This window comes from Nilaparvata lugens, chromosome 5, assembly GCF_014356525.2.
Source record: "Nilaparvata lugens isolate BPH chromosome 5, ASM1435652v1, whole genome shotgun sequence".
Classification (NCBI taxonomy): domain Eukaryota; kingdom Metazoa; phylum Arthropoda; class Insecta; order Hemiptera; family Delphacidae; genus Nilaparvata; species Nilaparvata lugens.
This window is the reverse complement of record NC_052508.1, coordinates 73,415,944-73,443,802: the sequence shown is the minus strand read 5'-3', so window position 1 is coordinate 73,443,802 and position 27,859 is coordinate 73,415,944. Positions and strand designations below refer to the sequence as shown.

At 35.1% G+C, this 27,859-nt stretch overlaps 1 protein-coding gene across 2 annotated transcripts; it reads left to right on the top strand.

Annotated features, from left to right (window-relative positions):
* LOC111063351 lies at window positions 1-27,602 on the top strand. Of its 2 annotated transcripts, XM_039429256.1 has the most exons (7): window positions 1-244; window positions 4,979-5,102; window positions 11,270-11,526; window positions 14,366-14,568; window positions 18,057-18,150; window positions 18,938-19,085; window positions 25,991-27,602. In XM_039429256.1, exons 1-7 carry the CDS (start codon window positions 154-156, stop codon window positions 26,136-26,138), a joined length of 1,065 nt encoding a protein of 354 aa, XP_039285190.1. In that variant the 5' UTR covers window positions 1-153; the 3' UTR covers window positions 26,139-27,602. The 2 variants fall into 2 exon arrangements, with proteins under 2 accessions (XP_039285190.1, XP_039285191.1); XM_039429257.1 differs by lacking the exons at window positions 1-244; window positions 4,979-5,102 and adding an exon at window positions 8,466-8,583 and having other exon boundaries at window positions 25,991-26,770.
* The last annotated feature ends 257 nt before the right edge of the window (window positions 27,603-27,859 follow it).

Here is a 27,859-nt window from a genome sequence, read left to right as displayed (position 1 = left end):
TCTCATCGTGTCGTTTCTTGTTCAACTTTTCATGTGTCAATCGTCGGCCCGCCGATTTCCAACGTTGTATAGCTAGATTTTTTATTTTTTAGCAAATATTTAAAGCATTGTTGCCACATAATTTTCTTAGTTTTTCAAACTTTATTCCTAACAATGTTTCCTCACAAACAGTTTGACTCGCGACATCCGACATCAACTCCAAATATGAATAATTCACAACTTCGAATCCCTCCATCCATAAAAAGTAAGCAAGCTTTAACACCAAAATTTCTATTTTTTTGTATTTAAATACATAGATTTCAATGTAAAAGAAAATATTCTCTTTAAATTATATTATTTATTATTATTATATTATTTATAACAAACATGTATTAGGTGTAAGTGCACGTCCAGTGCCAACATACCTATTATCAAATTATTGGTTGGGATCGATTTAGTATGTTATTTTGAGCACAAAATCGCAAAAATAAAATAAAATAAATAAAAATAATTTTTTTTCGTAAAATAGAAATCTGGATTGGTTAAGTTGAATGGTCCCGTAGGATCAAACATATGAAAGCTTATTCTGTACTGTATTGAAACTGTAATACTCTTTCTATTTTTAGATCTCATGCTAGTGATGATTTAGTCATAATTTCTAGAGAATTCCAAATAAAATTTTTGCTTACCGTATATAATTGTTTTGTTAGGCTTCAACAGATAACTTTTTATGTATAAAAAACTACCTACCGTACTTTTTTGTCGGCACTTCAAAGTTTTGGTCTGTCATCTTGAATCCAAATTTCAATGTCCTTTTTTTATTAATGGGAAGGTGGTTTTATCCTACATGTTTTCAAAATGTTCAAGATAAAATTAATTGCAAAAACCGCAAATCTCAAACCGTTTCAAAGCTTTTCACATTCAAAGATAGGTACTATAATACCTCAATACCTCCTGCTCCATCCATTACCCACATTTGTGAGATCAATGGCGTCATAGAATTCAATTTTAATAAACATAATTAGCCTACTTATAATCTACTTATTCAAATTACTCATGAATTTATTCACATTATAATATGCCTTATCACAAAGCAGCTTCCTGTCGGCTCTCTTGAAGGCGGCCTCATCTAACTTCACACCAGGAGGCAGTTTGTTAAAGAATTTCAGTGTAGAAAATCTATAACTGGCGACACTCAGCAGCTCGCGGTGGCTGGTGTTGTGGTAGTGAATTTTACTAAGGGCAGCCAGTATATGCTGTATCCTCTTGACATAGATAGATGTAGACAGATAGATTTTATTTTTCAATTATTACTAGGCTTGTCGCCTATGGTAACATGGTTACATGACAATATATTCATAGTTTACAATACTATTAATATTAATACCATACTTACTTACTCCCAGGGCCATCTATATCTAGGTTGATATTTGGCCGCACCAACAAACTGTCTCCACGTAGTTCGCTCCTCAGCATCCAAGTCTCTCCATGTCAGTCTTAACCTGTTGCCACCATCTCTGTCTGGGTCTCCCACGGGGTCTTTTACCTAGAGGGTTGGGTGTTGGAACTTTTTTCAGCTTGGACTCTTTTCCTCTTGTGAGTATGTGTCCAGCCCATTGTAATCTCCTACATTTTATTTCACTTACAATGTCTGGTTTATTGTAGAGGTCTCTGATTTCCTTATTATGTTTCCTCCTCTATTCTCCTTGCTCGTACGTGGGCCCATATATCTTTCACAACAATTTATTTTCAAATACTATGAGCTTTTGTTCTTCTTTCTTGGTCATTTTCCAAGTTTCAGACTTAGAGTAACACTGGACTTATAATTGTCTTGTATAGTCTGAGCTTTGTTCTGTGAGATAGGGACTTTGAAGAAAGTAGCTTTTTGCAGGCATACATACACCCGTTTGCTGAGTTTACCCTATTTTGTATCTCTACACTATCCAAATTTTTACTTGAGATTGTTACTTTGAGATATTTATACCATTTACAATAATATTCATAGTTTTACAAATCATCCTAAAAGATGATGACACGGTTACATGACATACACCAAGCACTATAATGGCTGAAGACCATCAGCACACCAAGGCGAGCAAAGTTGGGCTTGCAGTGGGCAAAATTGTTGCCGCCTGTTATGAATCTTACAGCCCACTTTTACAGCCTCAGGACATCTACAGCCCCAGCCGAATGACCCCACAGGAGCAATCCATAGGTGATGTGGCAATGGAAGTGCTTCTGATGTTATTCCAAATACATTACACCGATGTATAGATGCTGGGAAGAAAGGGGGAAAATTTGAGAGCAACAATATAGGTAGAGTTTGTGTGTGAGAGAGAGCAAGAGAAAGAGTGAAAATGAGAAAGTGAAGGATAAAGAAGAAATAGAATGACAGAGAGGTAGACGGATATAGTGAGGTCCACGTTATAATGACAGTATTTGATCAACTTCGGTTTTGCTATCCTTGTCTATCATTCGACAAAGCCGGTGGTACTATCCTTTTCTAGATCCACAACGATGACAATATTATGTTTTTGACGGTGTAGAAATATAATTAATTAATGCAGAGAATTGGCATCGCTATTCTTCTATCTTTATCCACTGCCATTATAACGTGGACCACACTATAGAGAAAAAGATAGATATAGTGAGGTCACGTTATAGTGGATGCGTTTGATTAGCAATAGTATTGCTATCCTTGTCTCTCATTCAACTAAGCGGATAGCACTCTCTCTTTCTCGCTTTGTTCTATTGCCAGATAGTCTTTTAACAATGTAGAATTAATAATTAATCAACAAAATATTTCATCTTAATTATGAAAATTCATTATGAAATTATTGAAAAATATAATTTCTTGCTTAATAAAATATAATAATTATTTTAAACGAATCAATATACGAGTGCGTCAACCTAAATTTATTCGGGTAAAGTACCATTTGTATTCTGGAGAATTTGAAATCTTAATGAAACTAATATTAGGCAAGGGATGTGACAGAAGAGATCATTTCAGGAATGAAGATATTAGGAAAGAATTGAAAATCTGCAGCATGAATGAAAGAGTTACGGAGAATCGGCATCAATGGAGGGAGCATGTTCAAAGAATGTCAGCTGAAAGAATACCATTTAAAGTCTATAATTATCAGCCAGTAGGCAAAAGAGATGTTGGCAGACCACGCAAGCGTTGGCAGTAATAGGATTTTTTTATGTTTATTTGAATAATTGGCTAGATGTGAGTCGGAACAGGTTAAAGCCTAATCCTTGTTTGTAAGAAGAAGAAGAAGACTAATATTAGGCTACTATACGAGCTATTAGACTAACAAATATCAGCCCAATCGGTATTTGAAGGTGACGAATAAGCTTTCTCTAACCAGTACTTGAAGTAGCGAACTTCTCAATATTGTTGGAAATACAATAGACCGATAGGCTGAAATAGAAACACCGAGATCCAATGATGAAGTTCTCCAATGTAAATAAGTTCCACACGTCTTACCGAATTCCGCGCATTTACATCATTATAAGGTACTTCTCAGTCACCAGGCCCCTCATCTTGAGCAGCAGAAACAAATGCGGGAGAGTCCACTGGTTACCTGCTGTATATGACTGTTCTAGCTGAGTTTGCTGTCCAGCAGTTTCACTGGATTCTGAGGGTCACGCAGTTCTCGTGACAAGCTGCAGATGATCCTTTAAGTTTAGTCCTCATTCAGCTGGAATCGAATAGCCAGGAACCATGAAGTTGCAAATCGAAGATGCAGTTAAAGAAATGACGTTATTCAACTATATTTTCTGTATTATTGTTGAATAAAATGAATATTCTATTCTATTCTAGGAATCTTCTTCTTCTTCTTTTTCTTGACCCCCTCTGCCGTTACAGCGTAGGGGTACCAGCCTCGGTCCATCTCCTCCATGCAGTCCTATCCTCGGCCATTCTTCTCATATCTCTCATTGTCTTGCCTCTCTCCCTCCCCAATTCCTTCAGATAGCCTTCCCAGTTCATCCTAGGTCTACCTCTCCGTCTCTTTCCTTCCCTCCTAGCCTCCACCACTTCCTTTACTGGGCGACATTCTTGCATTCTAGTGAGGTGTCCAAACCATTTGAGTTGCCTTTCTTTTATGTCTTCCATTAGTGCTCTTCTTCCCACTTCTCCTCTCACTCTCTCATTTCGCCATCTATCGTGTCTTGTCTTTCCTATTGCTCTTCTGTGGTACCTCATTTCTGCTGCAGTAACCTTACTCCAGTGTTTCTTGAGGGTTACCCAGCTTTCACTGCCATAAATGAGAGTTGGAGCAAACACACAATTAAATATTCTTTTCTTTGTCGTCATATTTAACTCTCTTTTGCCAACCACGGTGCTGTTCAGCTGGAAATATTGCTTTTTTCACTCTGTTTGCAATTTCTCTATGTAGTTTTCCATCTGCACAGATAATTGCTCCCAGATACTCGTACTGGTCTACCTCATCCAGGGTCTTTCCTTTGCATGTTATTCCACAGCTATCTCTCTCTCCCACCGCTACCCTCATAATTTTACTTTTGCTCGTATTCACCTCCATTGATCGTCTTGACAAAACCTTTTTCCATACGTCAACTGCCTTCTGGAGTTTCCTTGCACTGTCTTCCATCAGAACAATATCATCTGCGAATACCAAGGCCTGCAAGTATACTGGTCTAAGATTTTTATGACCCACTCTCATTTTTGGGGTGTTTCTTTTGCAATACTTTAGTATACTGTTCCTATTCTAGGAATGCCTTGTAAAATAAATATTAAGTCACTGTTAAAAATGATCGCTAGATCGAAAGTACTTCAGTCAGCAACTAAAAGTTTTTAATTATTTACTTGATGATTGACTGCATGTCGTGTTTCATTACATCGAAAAAAGTGTGTAAATATTAAGTTGTTTGGATAATTCCCTCCAAACGTGTATAAAATATCCTTTGACTGCATACTAGATGATTCTGATCAATTATTAGATTGATATACAGTACGGTATTTAATTTTTTATAGATCAAAATATGGCACAGCAATTCACAAGCAATAAGGAAAATGAAATGTATCCAGGATCAGGTTTTCATCCAGATGTTTCAATGCAAGCCATGAACTTGCCATCCAGGCAGATGCCTCAAAACAGGTTAGTCTAAAAACCTTAGTAATATTATAATTAAGTCAATTTTAATAATTTGATTGTAGTGGTATTTCTCCATAATTGAAAGAATAAGACGTTGATATTGGTAATACAAATTTTATGTATTCGAATATTAATTCATAATACAGAACCAGGTTTCATTGTAATACCTACCACATCTTCAGCTGAATCAACGTCTTTTCTTTCAATTTAGTCAATTTTTATTCATCATCTCAAGACTTTCATAATGATATGTAAATACGCTATATTATCTGCTGCAAATGTGCACTTTCTGCAATATATTGAGACCCGGTTGCACAAAAGGCCTGTATAATTTTAATCGTGATTAAATGCCACGAGAACCAATCAGAGAAGGCTTCTATGATTGGTTCTCAAAGCTTTCAATCAAGGTTAAGGCCTTACAAAGGCTAAAAATAAACTTTCTACTGATGATATTTTTCAAAGTTTTTCGACTTCTATATCATCAAGCTATCAAAATGAAAAAGTTTTCTCAGGATTTTTTTTCTGATCATTACTTTTTGAGATGAGCGTCTAAAGTTCAAATTTTTGGGACAGAACATTTCAAATTCGGTAAGAGATAATGAGATCCATGAGATTTAGAGGATTGATTTTTCATGGTATTGCTGATCTAGTAAAACAGAAATTTTCTGAAAATATCAATTTTTAAGATAGTTATCCAATTTACTAATACTAACCAAAAATAACTTTTAGTTGAGGTATTTTTGGTAAATTGAATAACTTTTTCAAAAGTTATATATTTTCTTCTCTCTAATAATAATGTCCTGATTTTTAATCTTCAAATAATTATAATTTAGGTCTCAGATGTTAACAAAATCACTGTGACACAGACACCCGGTTGCACAAAAGACTGTTAACTTTTAATCCCGATTAACTGCCACGAGAACCAAACAGAGAAGCCTTCTTCTCAGAAAAACTATCACTGATTGGTTCTCGTGGAATTTAATCTTGATTAAAATTTAATAGGCTTTTGTGCAACCGGGCCTGAGTCTCGAGTGTCTTATTGTGGCTTGTAGCGTCTATCATGTCAGGTACTCTATTTCTTGTTGCTCTCTCAAATTGTATCATAATATCGGGAACCGAGCTACGCTCGTTATTTTTACTTTCCTTGCCCTATTACCATAGGTAAGGAAAGTATTGCTTTCCGAGAAAAATTAAGGTACCCAATTTCTAAATTTCTATACGTTTCAAGGTCCCCTGGGTCCAAAAAAGTGGTTTTTGGGTATTGGTCTGTATGTGTGTGTGTGTGTGTGTGTGTGTGTGTGTGTGTGTGTGTGTGTGTGTATGAGTGTATGTGCGTCTGTGTACACGATATCTCATCTCCCAATTAACGGAATGACTTGAAATTTGGAACTTAAGGTCCTTACACTATAAGGATCCGACACGAACATTTTCGATCAAATTCAATTCAAGATGGCGGCTAAAATGGCGAAAATGTTGTCAAAAACAGGGTTTTTCGTGATTTTCTCGAAAACGGCTCCAACGATTTTGATCAAATTCATACCTAGAAAAGTCATTGATAAGCTCTATCAACTGCCACAAGTCTCATATCTGTAAAAATTTCAGGAGCACTGAACCATCTATGCAAAGTTTGGTTTTAGATTCTCAATTATCAGGCTTCAGATACAATTTAAACAAAAAAATTCAAGTGGAAAAGATTGAGCATAAAAATCTCTACAATTAATGTTCAGTAGCATTTTCACCTAAAATTGAAAATAAGCTCGAAATTCGAGAAAAAAAGATTATTCAATTGCAAACTGTTGGCAACTGTTGATTCTATAAAATCATTCACTATGAAGAGATAGCAGACTTCGTGTGTCAGCAGCGCTATTGTCCTGTCACCAGCTGGCTCAAATCTTAGAAAAGTAGACCTGAGATGCGCGGGAACACTAGCGTCAGTTGATCAATTTTCATAACGGCAAGGAAAGTTGTGTGAGTGCACCACACCAGATTTTTATTTATTTATAAACAGAACGCAGTTCTCGTGACAAGCTGCAGATGATCCTTTAAGTTTAGTCCTCATTCAGCTGGAATCGAATAGCCAGGAACCATGAAGTGGCAAATCGAAGATGCAGTTAAAGAAATGACGTTATTCAACTATATGGACATTTTCTGTATTATTGTTGAATAAAATGAATATTCTATTCTATTCTAGGAATCTTCTTCTTCTTCTTTTTCTTGACCCCCTCTGCCGTTACAGCGTAGGGGTACCAGCCTCGGTCCATCTCCTCCATGCAGTCCTATCCTCAGCCATTCTTCTCATATCTCTCATTGTCTTGCCTCTCTCCCTCCCCAATTCCTCCAGATAGCCTTCCCAGTTCATCCTAGGTCTACCTCTCCGTCTCTTTCCTTCCCTCCTAGCCTCCACCACTTCCTTTACTGGGCGACATTCTTGCATTCTAGTGAGGTGTCCAAACCATTTGAGTTGCCTTTCTTTTATGTCTTCCATCAGTGCTCTTCTTCCCACTTCTCCTCTCACTCTCTCATTTCGCCATCTATCGTGTCTTGTCTTTCCTATTGCTCTTCTGTGGTACCTCATTTCTGCTGCAGTAACCTTACTCCAGTGTTTCTTGAGGGTTACCCAGCTTTCACTGCCATAAATGAGAGTTGGAGCAAACACACAATTAAATATTCTTTTCTTTGTCGTCATATTTAACTCTCTTTTGCCAACCACGGTGCTGTTCAGCTGGAAATATTGCTTTTTTCACTCTGTTTGCAATTCTCTATGTAGTTTTCCATCTGCACAGATAATTGCTCCCAGATACTCGTACTGGTCTACCTCATCCAGGGTCTTTCCTTTGCATGTTATTCCACAGCTATCTCTCTCTCCCACCGCTACCCTCATAATTTACTTTTGCTCGTATTCACCTCCATTGATCGTCTTGACAAAACCTTTTTCCATACGTCAACTGCCTTCTGGAGTTTCCTTGCACTGTCTTCCATCAGAACAATATCATCTGCGAATACCAAGGCCTGCAAGTATACTGGTCTAAGATTTTTATGACCCACTCTCATTTTTGGGGTGTTTCTTTTGCAATACTTTAGTATACTGTTCCTATTCTAGGAATGCCTTGTAAAATAAATATTAAGTCACTGTTAAAAATGATCGCTAGATCGAAAGTACTTCAGTCAGCAACTAAAAGTTTTTAATTATTTACTTGATGATTGACTGCATGTCGTGTTTCATTACATCGAAAAAAGTGTGTAAATATTAAGTTGTTTGGATAATTCCCTCCAAACGTGTATAAAATATCCTTTGACTGCATACTAGATGATTCTGATCAATTATTAGATTGATATACAGTACGGTATTTATTTTTATAGATCAAAATATGGCACAGCAATTCACAAGCAATAAGGAAAATGAAATATATCCAGGATCAGGTTTTCATCCAGATGTTTCAATGCAAGCCATGAACTTGCCATCCAGGCAGATGCCTCAAAACAGGTTAGTCTAAAAACCTTAGTAATATTATAATTAAGTCAATTTTAATAATTTGATTGTAGTGGTATTTCTCCATAATTGAAAGAATAAGACGTTGATATTGGTAATACCAATTTTATGTATTCGAATATCAATTCATAATACAGAACCAGGTTTCATTGTAATACCTACCACATCTTCAGCTGAATCAACGTCTTTTCTTTCAATTTAGTCAATTTTTATTCATCATCTCAAGACTTTCATAATGATATGTAAATACGCTATATTATCTGCTGCAAATGTGCACTTTCTGCAATATATTGAGACCCGGTTGCACAAAAGGCCTGTATAATTTTAATCGTGATTAAATGCCACGAGAACCAATCAGAGAAGGCTTCTATGATTGGTTCTCAAAGCTTTCAATCACGGTTAAGGCTGTGCAAAGGCTAAAAATAAACTATCTACTCGTGATTTTTTCAAAGTTTTTTGATTTGTATATCATCAAGCTATCAAAATGAAAAAGTTTTCTCAGGAAAACATTTTTTTCCGATCATTACTTTTTGAGATATGAGCGTCTAAAGTTCAAATTTTTGGGACAGAACATTTCAAATTCAGTATGAGATAATGAGATCCATGAGATTTAGAGGATTGATTTTTCATGGTATTGCTGATCTAGTAAAACAGAAATTTTCTGAAAATATCAATTTTTAAGATAGTTATCCAATTTACTAATACTAACCAAAAATAACTTTTAGTTGAGGTATTTTTGGTAAATTGAATAACTTTTTCAAAAGTTATATATTTCTTCTCTCTAATAATAATGTCCTGATTTTTAATCTTCAAATAATTATAATTTAGGTCTCAGATGTTAACAAAATCACTGTGACACAGACACCCGGTTGCACAAAAGACTGTTAACTTTTAATCCCGATTAACTGCCACGAGAACCAAACAGAGAAGCCTTCTTCTCAGAAAAACTATCACTGATTGGTTCTCGTGGAATTTAATCTTGATTAAAATTTAATAGGCGTTTGTGCAACCGGGCCTGAGTCTCGAGTGTCTTATTGTGGCTTGTAGCGTCTATCATGTCAGGTACTCTATTTCTTGTTGCTCTCTCAAATTGTATCATAATATCCGGGAACCGAGCTACGCTCGTTATTTTTACTTTCCTTGCCCTATTACCATAGGTAAGGAAAGTATTGCTTTCCGAGAAAAATTAAGGTACCCAATTTCTAAATTTCTATACGTTTCAAGGTCCCCTGGGTCCAAAAAAGTGGTTTTTGGGTATTGGTCTGTATGTGTGTGTGTGTGTGTGTGTGTGTGTGTGTGTGTGTGTGTGTGTGTGTGTATGAGTGTATGTGCGTCTGTGTACACGATATCTCATCTCCCAATTAACGGAATGACTTGAAATTTGGAACTTAAGGTCCTTACACTATAAGGATCCGACACGAACATTTTCGATCAAATTCAATTCAAGATGGCGGCTAAAATGGCGAAAATGTTGTCAAAAACAGGGTTTTTCGTGATTTTCTCGAAGACGGCTCCAACGATTTTGATCAAATTCATACCTAGAAAAGTCATTGATAAGCTCTATCAACTGACACAAGTCTCATATCTGTAAAAATTTCAGGAGCACTGAACCATCTATGCAAAGTTTGGTTTTAGATTCTCAATTATCAGGCTTCAGATACAATTTAAACAAAAAAATTCAAGTGGAAAAGATTGAGCATAAAAATCTCTACAATTAATGTTCAGTAGCATTTTCACCTAAAATTGAAAATAAGCTCGAAATTCGAGAAAAAAAGATTATTCAATTGCAAACTGTTGGCAACTGTTGATTCTATAAAATCATTCACTATGAAGAGATAGCAGACTTCGTGTGTCAGCAGCGCTATTGTCCTGTCACCAGCTGGCTCAAATCTTAGAAAAGTAGACCTGAGATGCGCGGGAACACTAGCGTCAGTTGATCAATTTTCATAACGGCAAGGAAAGTTGTGTGAGTGCACCACACCAGATTTTTATTTATTTATAAACAGAACGCAATTCTCTAAAATGATCGTTTTTATATTTCACAGCTGGCTATACATTATCTTATGAATTTCGGGGATGCGATATTTTTATTTTACACATACTCACTCGCTCACTCACTATTTTACTATCCACAGACGACGAAAGGAGTTTTCCCAAGGATGAGACCTAGTGCAATCTTGTTTTTATATCATAAACCTACTATGTTCCAAATTTCGTGAAAATCGTTAGTGCCGTTTTTGAGATCCGTTGAACATAAATAACCATAGATAAATATAAATAACCAGATATAAAAATACAGAAATTGCTCGCTTAATATAATAGGATATTGCATTATTTTCACGGTAGCTGTTCAGCCAAGGATGAATTATCTTTTTAATGTCGTTCAGCGAGTTTTCCCAAGGATGAGACCTAGTGCAATCTTGTTTTTATATCATAAACCTACTATGTTCCAAATTTCGTGAAAATCGTTAGTGCCGTTTTTGAGATCCGTTGAACATAAATAACCATAGATAAATATAAATAACCAGATATAAAAATACAGAAATTGCTCGCTTAATATGATAGGATATTGCATTATTTTCACAGTATCACGCCAGATACCGCATTTCTTGTTATTTTCTCATATTGATACAACTGTGATATCCTGAAGATTGTAATATTTTGTGCTTCTTTTTCGCAGGTTCTTTGCTCAAAGCTCCGGCGGTTCACAGTCGCAGGGAGGAAATAGATACACCAATTTCTTTCAGCCTCCGAACGCTGGTACGTTTGTGCAAGGTGGTCAGAGGTACAACTCGCAAATTGTCATGCCTAGTCCTTGCAATGTACCAGGTTACGCTGGATACAACAAGATGCCTAGTCATCACATGAATGCGGTGATGCCGAATGCTGAGAACCAAGGAGCATGGCGTGACACCCAGTATCCTCCCAGAAACGTTTGTAAGTCACTCTGCAGTCTAGACAAATGATTCAAAAAGGACTTAACAACTTTTATGTGACTTCCGTTGGTTATCCTGCAGACATCCCATCGATAGTCGATTTCTTCCTAGACTCGCACTAGCATTCCAGGTGTAACTTGCTCAACAGCAGCGCAAATCTTTGCTCTAAGTTCAGGTAGAGTGGCTGGCAAGAGAGGTACGTACACCATTTATCTTTTATAAAACCCCACAAGAAAAAATCTATCGGTGTTAGGTCTGGTGAACGAGGGGGCCATGCAATTGGCGCATTACGGCCAATCCACTGTTTGGAAAGCGGTCATTAAGTAAATCCCGGGCGTCAGTCAGATAGTGTAGTGGTGCGCCATCTTGCATGAAGGAAACAATTTCGTTATCGGTCATCCTCATCGATCTGTGGTATCAAAAAGGTTTGCAACATATCAAGGTACACTCCAAGTTTTTTCTCGCGTAGTCAGCCTGGTCGCGCCGCATAAGCGCTAGCGGCAGTTGCATCAAAGATGGCTGCCTTCACTGGACCCGAGCGTGCTAGCTGTGTGTTTTGGTTTGAAAAACGGCATAGTGTACCTTGATGAAAACATTTTTGATACCACAGATCAATGAGGATGACCGAGAACGAAATGTTTTCTTTGTGCAAGATGGCGCACCACCATACTATCTGACTGACAACCAGGACTCCGCTTTCCAAATCAGTGGATTGGCCGTAATTGCATGGCTCCCTCGTTCCCCAGACTAACACCGCTGGAGTTTTTCTTGTGGGGTTTCATAAAAGATATGGTGTACGTACCTCTCTTGCCAGCCACTCTACCTGAACGTAGAGCAAGGATTTGCGCTGCTGTTGAGCAAGACCTGGAATGCTAGTGCGAGTCTGGGGAGAAATCGACTATCGATGGGATGTCTGCAGGATAATCAACGGAAGTCACATAGGACACTTTTAGTTTAAGGTAAGAAACGTGAATTGTTTTCCTTTAAAACAACACCAAGACCAGCTCTGTACCTTGTTCAATAAGATTTATATGAATTTTCAAAATTGTAAAGTCCTTTTTGAATTACTCGATATAGTTGAATAATGATTAATCCTTTAATATTTATAGTGCCGGTTGCACAAAAGCCGGTTAAATTTTAACCGTGATTAATTCCATGAGAACCAATCACAAAAGCCGTATTATCAAAAAGGCCTTCTTTGATTGGTTATTGTGAAATTAATCATGGTTAAAATTTAACCGAGCCGTAGACTTTTAATACTGTACCACTATAGTGAGGTCCACGTTATAATGGCAGTGGAGAAATATATGAGTACAGCGTTGCCGATTCTCTGCCTTGCCACTGCCTTCTATAGAGGATAGCTGATACCGGTATATCATCTGTTATATTATTCACTGTTTAAAATGAACAATCATCCTTTATTTTCGTTAACACAAATATTTCTCAATGATTAAATATACAGAGGGAGTCATATGTATGGGAACCCTTCAATAAGTTGGAGACTGCTGTAGATATAATACTGTAACTTTCAGGATATTTGGTCAAATTCTCTACCTTTTGATGAGTACAACCGAATTTCAACCCCCGTAGGTGACTTAGGGATTGTAACTCGAATATTTTTAATGTAAACACCCATTGTGTAGTACATCATTTTCAAGGTCTTTTTAAAACAAGAAAGATGGTATCGATAAAAAGTTCTATGATACTTGTATCCAAAATGACAGCTGATTGAAGTTTTAGTTTTTAAAGAAATAAGGAGTTGTTACTCAAATATTTTGAATGTTAACACCCATTGTGTGGTACATCATTTTCAAGGCCTTTCTAAAACAAGAAAGATGACACCAATATAAAAGTGTTCTATGATACTTTTATCCAAAATGGCGGCTGATTGAAGTTTTAGTTTTTGAAGAAGTAAATGATAAAGTTCAATCAGCCGCCATTTTGGATAAAAGTATCATAGAAAATTCTTATTGATGTCATCTTTCTTGTTTTGTAAATGCCTTTGAAATGATGTATCACACAATGGGTGTTTACATTCAAAATATTTGAGCTACAACCCCTCATTTCTTTAAAAACTAAAACTACAATTAGCCGCCATTATGGATACAAGTATCATAGAAAATTTTCATGGATGCCATCTTTCTTGGTTTAAAAAGGGTTAACGATTGATTCAGTTGTGTCCTAGAGATTTGAAGTGATATACTGATTCATTTACATTGATTAATACTGATTCATTTACATTGATTAATACTGATTCATTTACATTGATTGATACTGATTCATTCACATTGATTAGTACTGATTCATTTACATTGATTAATACTGATTCATTACATTGATTAATACTGATTCATTTACATTGATTAATACTGATTCATTTACATTGATTAATACTGTTTCATTTACATTGATTAATACTGATTCATTTTAATTGATTAATACTGATTCATTTACATTGATTAATACTGATTCACTAACATTGATTAATACTGATTCACTTACAGTGATTAATACTGATTCATTTACATTGATTAATACTGATTCACTTACATTGATTAATACTGATTCCCTTACATTGATTAATACTGATTCACTTACATTGATTAATACTGATTCATTTACATTGATTAATACTGATTCATTTACATTGATTAATACTGATTCATTTACATTGATTAATACTGATTCATTTACATTGATTAATACTGATTCATTTACATTGATTAATACTGATTCATTTACATTGATTAATACTGATTTATTTACATTGATTAATACTGATTTATTTACATTGATTAATACTGATTCATTTACATTGATTAATACTGATTCATTTACAGTGACTGAGAACACCCAGCTGATGAATGTTGCTAATTATTCGCAAAGGCAGTCTCCGAATTTGATGAGCTTTGAAGCTTCTAGTTCGCAAAAGATGGCAACTTCAAAGCCATCTGCTACAGACACTGCATCCAAAACTGCGGCAAAATTCACTCCATCTGCGTCTCCTGATAATAAGAAAAAGCCAATCAATCTGGACTTCTATGTGAGTATTTCCATGAGACAAATGCTTTCAAATGAAAAAATCATTTTCCTTCAAAAAAAGCATTAGGATAAATAAATATTTATAATTGTACAGATGAGAATCTCGAAGAAGGTTCCTCAAATGGGCGCACTTTTTGTAATTTTTTTATAATAATAACTTTATAGCCTGGTTTTCACTAGTAGAGTTAGTGGTCGAGTAACTGGCATACTAACTCTACCAAGCTAACTCTACTCTACTTACTTGCTCGAGTAACTGTTTTCACTACAATTGAAAATAGTACGTAAAGTGTGTTGTCTAGAGAACAGAACTAACATTAAAATGTTAATAATCAATATAAATAAAAATCGAGCCTCATCGATTTTGACGTTCAATAACTTTTTTATGTGTGCACAGACTTTGATGATTTTTTTTTTGGTTGTGTTCGCTATGTCCAGGACCAGGTTTATGGCCTATCAAGTTTATAATCCAACTTCAGGACTCTTTCCTATGGTCCTTCAAAGTGTACATGTAATCCTTATGGGAGAAGATTTGTGAGCTGGTCACACACAGAAATAAAAATCAGCTGTTATAATCATTGCGTCATACAACAGCCGTCGGTAGATAGTAGACAAGAGTGTGTGCTGCTCCATAAACACCCATGTATTCTATTCTAAACGCCCCGACTAAAAACAAAATGACTGTTCTGTGTGTAACCATCCATCAGTGCAGCCTCAGGTTGAAGACGTACATGCTCTAAAGACTTTGCTTTGATTCGAATAATTGTGCTGTCTTCGGTGTTCAGAATTAATTGATTTTTAGCAAATTATTTATTTTGCAGTTGGAAAATTATCTATATAAATAGAATGCCGTTTCGCGCCTCCTCAGGTGTGCATCCAGCTAAAGTTTTTCATGAGATGTCTTAAACTATTTGGCGGTACAAAGTTCGCCGGGCCAGCTAGTTAAACACCTAAACATCTTAACACTTTAATAAATTAACTCCTCTAAATAAATGTTGATAAATAACAATACTTCTTAAACTTGACAGCCTACGGCACGACTCTACTAGCTCGAGACTGTTTTCATTAGCATAGTAGTGGTAGAGTGGAGTGAGGAGCGGTGGGGGGAAGGCAAGTGGTAGAGTACAATCCCTCGGTGCTATACCACTCTACACTACTAAAAACTAGTACTCTACCACGACTCTACCATGAACGTTTTCATTTGGAGAGTTCACAAGGTAACCCAAGAGCCCAGATAACTCTACCACTAACTCTACTAATGAAAAAACCAGGCTTATGAGATAGAGTATTGGCCAGGGTAATAATAATGAAACTGTAATATTTAAAGTCGTTTGATTTTTTGTTGGTGAAGTGTTTTTCTCCTTTACTATACAGGAAGGTATCATCTCGCATGATAAATTATTTTATATTTTAGCCTCAAGACTTATATATCAGAGATATTACCACCTGGGGCCTATTTCACAAAGGTACAAGTATTGTTACCAACCATGGTTACGAACAAGTACTTGTAGTTACAAGTTTACAAGTACTCACGTTTCACAAAAATTTATGATCTGCAAGTTTACAAGTTTACAATTTTACAAGTCTACAAGTACTTCAATAGTAAACATAATCTATTTTCATGATGATTTCCTTTTTTCATCCTTTATAAAGGTTACTTGTACTTTTCAATAATTACTTTGAAAATATTTGAAAGCAATATAATGTTTTTTGTACAGTCTACTTCATTAAATTTTATTGCTGAATTTGTAACCTACACAGTACATGTACTCTGTATACATAGTATACATAGTGTATATAAAGTGAATGTACTATATATAATGTATACTATAGATATACTGTGTATATATACTATAGTACACATAACCTATGAGGTAACACATTAATAACTATTTTGGAAATTTATTAAATTCAATTTCCTGATGCATATATTTCCAAAATAATGAATAATAGAGGAATATAGGGCATTTTTGATTATTAGAAATATTTATTGAATATTTAAAATCATTTTAATAATCACTTGTAAATCCTTTACATAGCTTTCCACTTCGGTAGAAATTTCATAGTTACGAACAAGTAATTTCGACAAAAATTGTTGGCTACAATGAAAATCTTTGTGAAACACTTGTTCGTAACAAGCAAATCACTTGTAAACTTGTAGAAATTCATTGTAACTACAAGTTTACAAATTCTGCTTTTGTGAAACGCTAGTAATCAGCTGTTCTCCAAAACCATGGTTGGCAACAAGACTTGTAACCTACTTGTACCTTTGTGAAACGGGCCCCTGGTAATATTAGTTTAGTATAAGTTAATTGTTTCACAATGGTAGAACAGAATGTATTCTAATTACCTGTAAATAAACATATAAATCCCACTTCCCTTTTTAAAATGAGTTAATCATGACATGCTTCGGCTATATAATGCCATTATCAAGTGAGTGTTCAATTAGAACAATCTAATTACCTACTTTGGAAGGAATCAATAGAATCTTTTGGAGAAAATGTATGACAATCATCACATTTTATCCAAATATCGGGGCACCGTGCTTCGATCGTTATTTATTTATTGACTTTTGATAAACCAAACACAATTCTTTAAAATGATTGGGGAAGTACTAACAGGCGCAGCCCAAAACTGTTTCTTACCCGAATTTTGATTTATACACTATAAATAGTCCAGAAAGTAGGTTATGTTCCATACACTTGAATTCAGGTTCAATTTTCTGTTCAAACATTTGAAAACAAAAAATATATCATTTAGATTATATACAAACCAAATAACACTTACTAATCACTTGAAATTGTCAAATAATGATCAACTTTTAAAATTATGATATACTCTAGTTTAGGAGGATTGTCATGTCGTGTCAACAAATCAGATTATGTTGATCAAATCGATTAAATTGTCTAGCTAGATAAAATTTCTCGCTGATTGATTATGATTACACAGCTGGAAATAATTCTGTCTCTCTCCCACACAGGCACACGCATCTTCTGTTTCGTCGAGAGACGACGAAATTATCATCTGTTTTCCAAGGATGAATTATCCTTTTAATGTTGTTCAGCGAGTTTTCCAAAAAATGAGACCTAATGCAATCGAATCTTTATATCATAAACCTACTATGTTCCAAATTTCGTGAAAATCGTTAGAGCCGTTTTTGAGATCCGTAAAACATAAATAACCAGATATAAAAATAGCCAGATATTGCTATATACAGATATCTTTATATCATAAACCTACTATGTTCCAAATTCCGTGAAAATCGTTAGAGCTGTTTTTGAGATCCGTAAAACATAAATAACCAGATATAAAAATAGCCAGATATTGCTATATACAGATATATAATATACAGAAATTGCTCGCTTAATATAATAGGATATCGTACAGATATTATAATCAATTAATGTATTCTAGATAAGTTATATTTGTTGTGATATAATGTATGGATATAATCAAACTAATCTTTAATTTGTGATTTTTTCATGTGAATAGGAGCAGTTCAATATGATTGGCTCTGTGGAACAAGTCATTTGCTGGAATCAAATGGCTAAAGGAAAGAAATGCTTCATAACCTACGAAGTCCACGGTAAATATAGTTAATAATTAAATTACTGTATATGTACAATAAAATAATATTGTCTTCACCATAAGGCTGGGCGTACACCGGTTAGTCAAGACAAGACAAGACAAGACATGATCAGACACAATACCTCACTTAGTTGCTTATGACGCAACACACACTGATTAGGCTGGGCACACACCAGTTATACAAGACATGATCAGACACGCTTAGTCACAATACTTCACATAGTTGCCTATGAAGTCATGTCTAATTGCAATGATTAATCAGTGTGTGTTGCGTCATAAGCAACTATGTGAAGTATTGTGACTAAACGAGTCTGGTCATGTCTTGTCTTGTCTTGACTGAGTGGTGTGCGCCTAGCCTTTCAGTCACATTTTGATAACACGTTTATATACTCTATTCATAAAATTAAAAATATTATTCCCTGTATTGAATTATAGCAGGTATTATTCATAAAAGTCAATTAAATAATATTTTGGTGTTATTGAATGAAAAAGACTAAGAAATTATCAAAAACCACAGATTTATTGATACTTAGAAAGACCGGTTTCGGTTATTACACCATTGTCAATTTCTGATAAACTAAAACTAAATACAAGAGCAGCAGAATTTATACTAGTAGGCGAGTACTGCTATTGGTCAAGGGCATGAACGCCTGCCATTGGCCCAGCTAGACAGTCTCCTCCCACTCAACGGTGTGACAAAATGTTTTGAATTTAGAAAAATATACCAGAGTTCATGTTCTGCATAGATGTTGAATATTGAAAATTGGGTTTGTCAATTTTTTCAGGATTTTTGGAATCTGTCTCCGAAGAGTCTCCTTCAGTATCAGTACTGTGGATAAAGCAAGACCCCCACAATGGTCTCGTAATTCAGGGAGTATATTGTAACATCGATCGGAGACTTTCAGATAAACTGCAACCAGGAAACTATGTTGTGTGAGTAACAATTTTAACAATTTTGGAATTTTATTTTTTAGGGGGCGCGACAGTCGAGACCGACGACATTCGAGGCCTACGACCGTAGAGGACTGTTTTACAGTCCTCTACGGTCGTAGGCCTCCACCGTTGGGAGTGTACGAAAATTACATTTGAGGCCACTTTTTCAGGAGTCCTCTCCCGTCGTAGGTCTCGACTGTCGGGGCTGTACAAAAATTAGAGTGGCCTCAACTGTCGCCTAACGCAGGCGACATTTGAGGCCTCTTTTTCAGGAGTCCTCTACCGTCGCTGGCCTCGAATGTCGCTGGTCTCGACTGTCGGGCCTGTACAAAAATTAGAGACTCGCTTGCAGCAGGCGACATTTGAGGACACATCCTACTGCGATTCCAGACAAAATACATTTTATAATTATTATAACTTCCGATTTGTTGAAAACTAAATAATGGAAACTTCCTTCATAAAAAAAGCATATGAACTTTGAAGGTAGATAGTGCTTATCCTTGAAGGATTTTCAGAACGACGTATGATGTTATCATCATATGAAAGTAATCATGTAATTAATTCCATGAGCAACATCGTTAATGAAATAAATGAACAATTTAGTTGTTATGAGAAAAGCTCAATGTATATATAGATCAAGAAAATGTTATTGATTTGTAACAGGATATTGATTCGTAGAATAAAACTATCATGAACTGAGAATTTGACATCAAAGTATCAAAAAGGTATTTACGACTTTGAAAATTTCGTTTTTTATGATGAAGCAACTAAGGTTTATTTACAGTTGTAAAGTTGCAATACTTATTCATAATATGGAAAGAATAATGGGATATTATTCACTTGCTGGTAAATCCATACAAATTAAATGTTAATATTTTTTGGTGCTGTCTACCATTCTGGAGAGCCTAGCGCAGGCAACAGTTGAGGCCTCTTTTTCAGGAGTCCTCTACGGTCGCAGGTCTCGACTGTCGGGGCTGTACAAAAATTATAATGGCCTCAACTGTCGCCTAACGCAGGCGACATTTGAGGCCACTTTTTCAGGAGTCCTCTGCCGTCGCAGGTCTCGACTGTCGGGGCTGTACAAAAATTATAATGGCCTCAACTGTCGCCTAACGCAGGCGACATTTGAGGCCACTTTTTCAGGAGTCCTCTACCGTCGCTGGCCTCGAATGTCGCCGGTGTCTACCGTCGCTGGTCTCGACTGTCGCAGGACTCTTCTGTCGTTTTCCTCCGTTTTTTATGGGAATGATTTACTAATCGATGGATATAAATGATAAGATGTGATAGGACATTAATTATAATAGTCAATATTATATAATTATAATAGGACTATCAATAATCAATACAATTTAAGACCCACCTCAAATAAGCACCTAATCTATCATACTAACATTGAAAATATTAGAAGACAACTCATATATTTAAGCACTAAAATTATAAATAAAATTCCTGAACAAATTATTAGCTGTGCCAAGATAACAAAAAAAGTAAAAACAGATATCAATGCTTGGATCAAAATTAACTACTTCTTTCTACCTTTGAGAACTATAATAAGTTAACAGAGAACTTTTCTGATTAGTGCGCTCACTTCCCCTACTTGTGCTCTATCACATCCCTTTCCCAATCCTTTTCAAAAATTCCAAGGATCAAAAGCCTTCCTATGACATGGATAGCCATAGTTGGAAGAACTTTTGATCCTCTACCCTTCTTCACCACATAACATGTATAAATTGCCTTCTGATATTGTAATGTCTTCTCATATTTATGTTATTTATTTTATACTGTAAAGTTTTTTACTTTCCTTGCCCTACTACCATAGGTAAGGAAAGTATTGCTTTCCCAAAAAAATTAAGGTAACCCAATTTCAAGTTTTCTATACGTTTCAAGGTCCCCTGAGTCCAAAAACATGATTTTTGGGTGTTGGTGTGTGTGTGTGTGTGTGTGTGTGTGTGTGTGTGTGTGTGTGTGTGTGAGTGTGTGTATGTGTGTGTTTGTGTGTGTATGTCTGTGAACACGATAACTCCATTCCTAATTAACCGATTGACTTGAAATTTTAAACTTAAGGTCCTTATACCATGAGGACCCGACAATAAGAAATTCAATAAAATTCAATTCAAGATGGCGGATAATTACTAAAAAACCATATTTTTCACGGTTTTCTCGAAAACGGCTCTAACGATTTTCTTCAAATTCATACCATGGATAGCTATTTATAAGCCCTATCAACTGACATGAGTCTCATTTCTAGGAAAATTGCAGGAGCTGCGTAATATTCTCGAGAAAAATGGCGGATAATTACTGAAAAACCATGTTTTTCACGATTTTCTCAAAAATTACTCGACTGATTTATTTCAAATTCATACTCTGTATAGTTATTTATCAGCTCCATCAACTGGCATGAGTCTCCTTTCTGGGAAACTAATGGGGGGTTCACCCCATCCTTGAGAAATGGACTTTGTAACCTCCTTCTCGTGCATGAGGTAGGTAGGTAGAGCAGTTCATAAAAAGAACACATAGTCGAGATATTTAATCTGTAGAACAGCTGTTTTGACGACTTTTAAAAAAATCGAATTTCACAATAATTTACACAAAGGAAAAAGTACTCTGAAAACAATTATATATTATTATTTAGTAGTCTGATAGTAGTTTCAAATATGTTGACGCCAATCGTCATTATGTTATTCCCCTAAATTATTCTCGTTCAAGAATGAGGGTTACAGTTCAATGAGCAAGGAAAGTTGTGTGAGTGTACCACACCAGATTTTTTATTGATGTAATTAATTTTTATTTCATATTGATGTATCGTGTGTGTGTGTGTGTGTGTGTGTGTGTGTGTGTGTGTGTGTGTGTGTGTGTGTGTGTTTGTTTGTGTGTGTGTGTGTGTGAATAAATGAATTGAAATTGAAATAGGATATCACCTGCTATTTAAGAAGGTGATATGCTGACGGGGTGACCACTTGACGCAAGCGAGCAAGGTTATACTCTGTCGTGTACGGTCCCGACAGGATGCAACCTGCCATTCCATGCTGACGGAGGGACAAGTTGACGGTAGCTATATATTTTCGCTAGGTGATAAGATGTCGCCTTTGCTCAAAATGTCGAGGGGTGACATCCTGTCGCGTACCCGATGAGGTAATCAAACCTCCATGCTATCGGCGGGATTCGAACCCACGAACCAGCGAGGTCCACGTTATAATGACAGTATTTGATCAACTTTGGTTTTGCTATCATTGTCTATTGTTATATATAATTGAACTACCGCCTACACAGAGTATCCAACATAAAATATCTAGCATTTTTTACTTTCCTTGCCCTATTACCATAGATAAGGAAAGTATTGCTTTCCGAAAAAAATTAAGGTACCCCAATTTCTAAATTTCTATACGTTTCAAGGTCCCCTGAGTCCAAAAAAGTGGTTTTTGGGTATTGGTCTGTATGTGTGTGTGTGTGTGTGTATGAGTGTATGTGCGTCTGTGTACACGATATCTCATCTCCCAATTAACGGAATGACTTGAAATTTGAAACTTGAGGTCCTTTCACTATAAGGATCCGACACGAACAATTTCGATCAAATGCAATTCTAGATGGCGGCTAAAATGGCGAAAATGTTGTCAAAAACAGGGTTTTTTCGTGATTTTCTCGGAAACAGCTCCAACGATTTTGATCAAATTCATACCTAAAATAGTCATCGATAAGCTCTATCAACTGTCCCAAGTCCCATATCTGTAAAAATTTCAGGAGCTCCGCCCCATCAATGCAGATAGATTCCCAATTATCAGGCTTCAGATACAATTGAAACAAGAACAATCAAGTGGAGTAGATTGAGCATGAAAATCTCTACAATTTATGTTCAGTAACATTTTCACCTAAAATTGAAAATAAACTTTAAATTCTAGAAAATGTGATTATTCAATTGCAAATTATTGTTGATTCTATTAAATCGTTCACTATGAAGAAATAGCAGACCTCATGTGTGTCTCCAGCGTTATTGCCCTGTCACCAGCTGGCTCAAATCTTTGAATAGTAGACTTGAGATGCGCGGGAACACTAGCGTCAGGTGATCAATTTTCATAACGGCAAGGAAAGTTGTGTGAGTGCGCCACACCAGATTTTTGAATTACCCGATATAGTTGAATAATGATTAATACTTTAATATTTATAGTGCCGGTTGCACAAAAGCCGGTTAAATTTTAACCGTGATTAATTCTATTCTGTATCGTATTCGATTAACAATATACAGTGTTCAATAAAGATCATTGAAATAATTCTATGAGAGTTCTTATTCTTTCAAAAATACACAACATCTATCATTCGACAAAGCCGGTGGTACTATCCTTTTCTAGGTCCACAACGATGCCAATTATGTTTTTGACAGTGTAGAAATATAATTAATTAATGCGGAGAATCGGGATCGCTATTATTCTATCTTTATTCACTGCCATTATAACGTGGACCTCACTATAGCAGACCGAAGTTGTTACCACTAGACAAACCCTGCCAGACGGTTTAGATATTATCTGTATGAAGTTTTTGTTAGAATTCTAACTGCATGTTTAGTTTAACAGTTGAAGTTTCGCGACATTTGAATGTTGTTGGCACATTCAATATAATCATGTATTAATTTCATGCCTTAACTTCATGTAAGAGTTTTGCATTTCCACTCCTGATTGATTGAGCGTAGCGAAGTTCCTGTTCAGACTAGAATCTCTTCTATAAGCTTTACAATAACACTATTGATTAATTTCAAATTTTGTACACGCACATTCTGCAGCTCGAGTTCGTTGGCCAACTGAATTCACCCAACTGAGTTCAGTTGGCCAACTGAATTTACCCATTCTTTCTTCCTTCTTTGAGGATAACATTGAAAGTGCATCTTAAATAAGCCTTAGTAAATTATCTGATTATCTTATTATCTTATTGGTTATCTTATTAACAAATAATTTTATTAGTAATCGGATTCCAATCTGATATTGCATGAGGTACAAGGGTGTGAAGAACATAATTTTATGATCATCGACTTTATATCCAATTGAATTAAGAAGACGCAGTAAACATATTAATTCATATGACTTTGTGTATTTTTCAATGTAAAAATTAATAATTAAAATGAGATTCCATTGTCTTCCATGTTCAAAAACAATAATTCCACAGAACTGGAAGTTGTGTGATTCTAAATTAATCAATAAATAAACTTACACCCGGTTGCACAAAAGTTAACTTTTAATCCCAATTAAATGTTATTAGAGCCAATCAGAGAAGCCTTCTCTTCAGAAATACAGAACTTCTCTGATGGGTCCTTGGAATTCAATCATGATTAAAATTTAACAGGGTTTTGTACAATGGATTTAGCCTCAGTAATACTGTTTATATAGCCTCAGTATTTGAATTAGATGAAATAAATTTAGAATGTCTAGCAATTTTTCCAATGAAATATAATATTTTATAATATTTGAGATCCTGATCTCAGAACATAATGCTTATCCTACATTTATAATATCCGGTTGCATAAAAGTCTGTTCTGTTTAATCCCGATTAAAAGCCATGAGAGTCAATCAGAGAAGCCTTCGTCCCCTCAGAAAAACAGGAAATCAGAACTTCTCTGATGGGTCCTTGGATTTCAATCATGATTCAAATTCAACAGGCTTTTGTGCAATGATGGGCCTCAGTATTTGAATTAGATGAAAGAAATTTAGAATGTCTAGCAATTCTTCCAATGAAATAAACTAGTAGTTCTGTGAACAGTAGACCTCGCGCTCAGTAAGTTACATTGACCTGTTGATTGTATTCTCAAAAATTAATAAATAATTCATCAATTTAAAATGTCTAGAAAAAAATCCTAAATAAACATAGAGCTTTCTGTCCCATCTTACCGTGACGTGTCGTCCCGGAATGTGAGTGTGAGCGCTGTTATCAGGTCTGGATGCAACTGTCTACAACGTTGATGGAAAGATACATTTTCAAGATGTTTGATGTTTTTCAACGGGTAGTATAAATTATAGTGCACTAGACAGCTGAATTATGATGAATAATTCTATAGTCTGATTTTTACTCTAATATTGGCGTATGAAGGAGGCTCCTTTTTCCTTTTATATTATTCTTGAAATGCAAAATTTCCAAAATAAAAAGGAACATACCTGTCAAATTTCATGAAAATCTATCACCGCGTTTCGCCGTGAATGCGCAACATATAAACATTAAGAGAAATGCCAAACCGTCGACTTGAATCTTAGACCTCACTTCGCTCGGTCAATTATTTTACTAGTAGTTCTGTGAACAGTAGACCTCACGCAGTATTCTCATCCACTTGTACCTGATTGAAACTATAGACCTTATGGAAATACAGCAATAAAATGGCTTCTCCACACATCTGTGTAATCACTTGCCAGCTGATTTATGATGAATAATTCTAGAGTCTGATTTTTACTCTAATATTGGCGTATGAAGGAGGCTCCCTTTTCCTTTTATATTATTCTTGAAATGTAAAATTTCCAAAACCTTGTATATACGTCGACGCGCGATTTAAAAAGGAACATATCTGTCAAATTTCATGAAAATCTATCACCGCGTTTCGCCGTGAATGCGCAACATTTAAACATTAAGAGAAATGTCAAACCGTCGACTTGAATCTTAGACCTCACTTCGCTCGGTCAATTATTTTATAATACCTGAGATCATGATCTCAGAAAAATATATTACCACGTTTTGCCGTGAATGCGCAACATATAAACATTAAGAGAAATGACAAACCGTCGACTTGAATCTTGAACCTCACTTCGCTCGGTCAATTATTTCATAATACCTGAGATCCTGATACCAGAACATAATGCTTATCCTACATTTATAATATCCTATATAAGGCTATTGATTTTTGATTTATTATCAACGATGTTTCTATTTGTCTATAGGTGTTACGGACGAATGCTGAAAACGAAAATAATGCAGATTTTCAATGCAGTCGTGGATACCACAAGGGATGTTGGAATCAAAAGGATCTCATTCCTCTGCCAGAGATCGCTGCAAGAGTTCATCAATAGAGAGAACTCAAGCATCTAAGTTTTAATTAATTAAAACTACAGGCACATTCGCAAGGTTCCTGCATTTCTAGTCGGACCTAGTCGAATTATTGAACAAGTTCCTAGATCCGATAGTACAAGATTTATATAACTTAAAATATATCTAAATACGATTTAATGGTTGCAATACTAGGATAAGAAACTCCTAACAATGCTTTTGTTATGTGATAGAAATGATTCTAGAGAAAAGGTTCTCTATGAAATTACATTTACATTCCTAAATAACCTTCAACAAGTTCCTGTAGAGATCAGGTATTACAGTAAATATATAAATTTAATAGATATGAAGATGAGGAATTGGTGATCAGAAACTCAAAAATCGTTCTCGATATGTGATGAAATTATTACTAGAGAAATAGGTTCTCTATGAAATAACATTAATTTACCTTCCTAAATAATATTCAAGTTCCTGTAGAGATTAGATAGTAAATATAAATAACTTGGAATTATTTAAATATTCTATTTGATATGATGATAATATAGGATAAGATACAACGTTCTCGTTGTGTGATAGAACAACAATTCTAGAAAAAAATATACTTCATGAGTTTACATATACCTTGATATGTATTAACAAAATAGATTATATAGGTAGTTACATATACCTTGATATGTATTAACAAAATATATAGGTAGTAAGTTTCCTATAGAAAATTTCTCGATTAATTTTGTACCGTGAAATGTATAAGGAAAAATTTTCTTTCAAATGGATTTAATGGATTATAGTGCAATACCAACATGTTTGGTTTCTAGAATATTTCCAGAGAAAATATTCTATGTAAGTTAATGTTGCTGATAGAAACGTTACTTTAGATTATATTTTTAGTTGTTATTTAGTTCAAGGACGAAACCAATAATATGTAACCTGAAGGAGCTTAACAAGAACTTGATCTAAGTAAATTTGTGAAATCGAGTGCCTTATAATGGTTATGTCTGTTAATTACTTTTAGTAGTATTATTTTATCAATATTGGTTTTTAGAGAGAGATAGAGAAGAGGTGATCAGTTTGAATTACAATGAAACTCAAGTGCCTGATAATAGGTTTCTTCATCAACTACTTTTGAAAGTATTATTTCATCAATATTAGTTTATAGAGAAATAGGAAAAAGAATATTAGTTTGAATTGAAATGAAACTAAAGTGCCTAATAATGGTTTCTCCATTAACTACTTTTCAAAGTATCATTTTATTTATTAGTTTATAGTGAAATAAGAGAAAAAAAAGATTAGTTTCAACTCCTATGTTAAAATAGTACCGTAGATTTCCATCTGTGCAATATAGCAGAAATAAGCTCATCAATTAGAATTATTATCAAATAACTTATCAAGTACTCAGTAACTTAATAATTTTTATGGTGCACTCTGTACAATCTTTCTTCAGAAGTTCAAATTTTTAAGAATATTTTTTGTGAATTGAATCTAATAAAACAATTTCTGAATCTAAAATTTGAACATTATTCTCAAACTGAGTTTGATACAAGAGCACAATATTATTGTGTCGATGGAATTTTTTTAGATAGGGGCCTGTTTCATAAGAACTGGCTTTACCCTGAGAGCCTTCATGTAGCCTACACTTATGCCCGGTTGCACAAAAGCCCATTAAATTCCTGATTAAATGTAACGAGCACCAGAGGCATTTTTTAAATGAGTCTTCTCTGATTTGTTGTCGTGACATTTAATCCCGATTAAATAAGTAGCCTAAT

Bases quoted from the DNA above. Each gene is read 5' to 3' on its own strand.
- LOC111063351 (XM_039429256.1), top strand. From the start codon at position 154: ATGTTTCCTCACAAACAGTTTGACTCGCGACATCCGACATCAACTCCA. The intron at 5,103-11,269 runs GTTAGTCTAAAA...TCTTTTTCGCAG, and splicing joins AGGCAGATGCCTCAAAACAG to GTTCTTTGCTCAAAGCTCCG. The intron at 18,151-18,937 runs GTAAATATAGTT...CAATTTTTTCAG, and splicing joins CATAACCTACGAAGTCCACG to GATTTTTGGAATCTGTCTCC.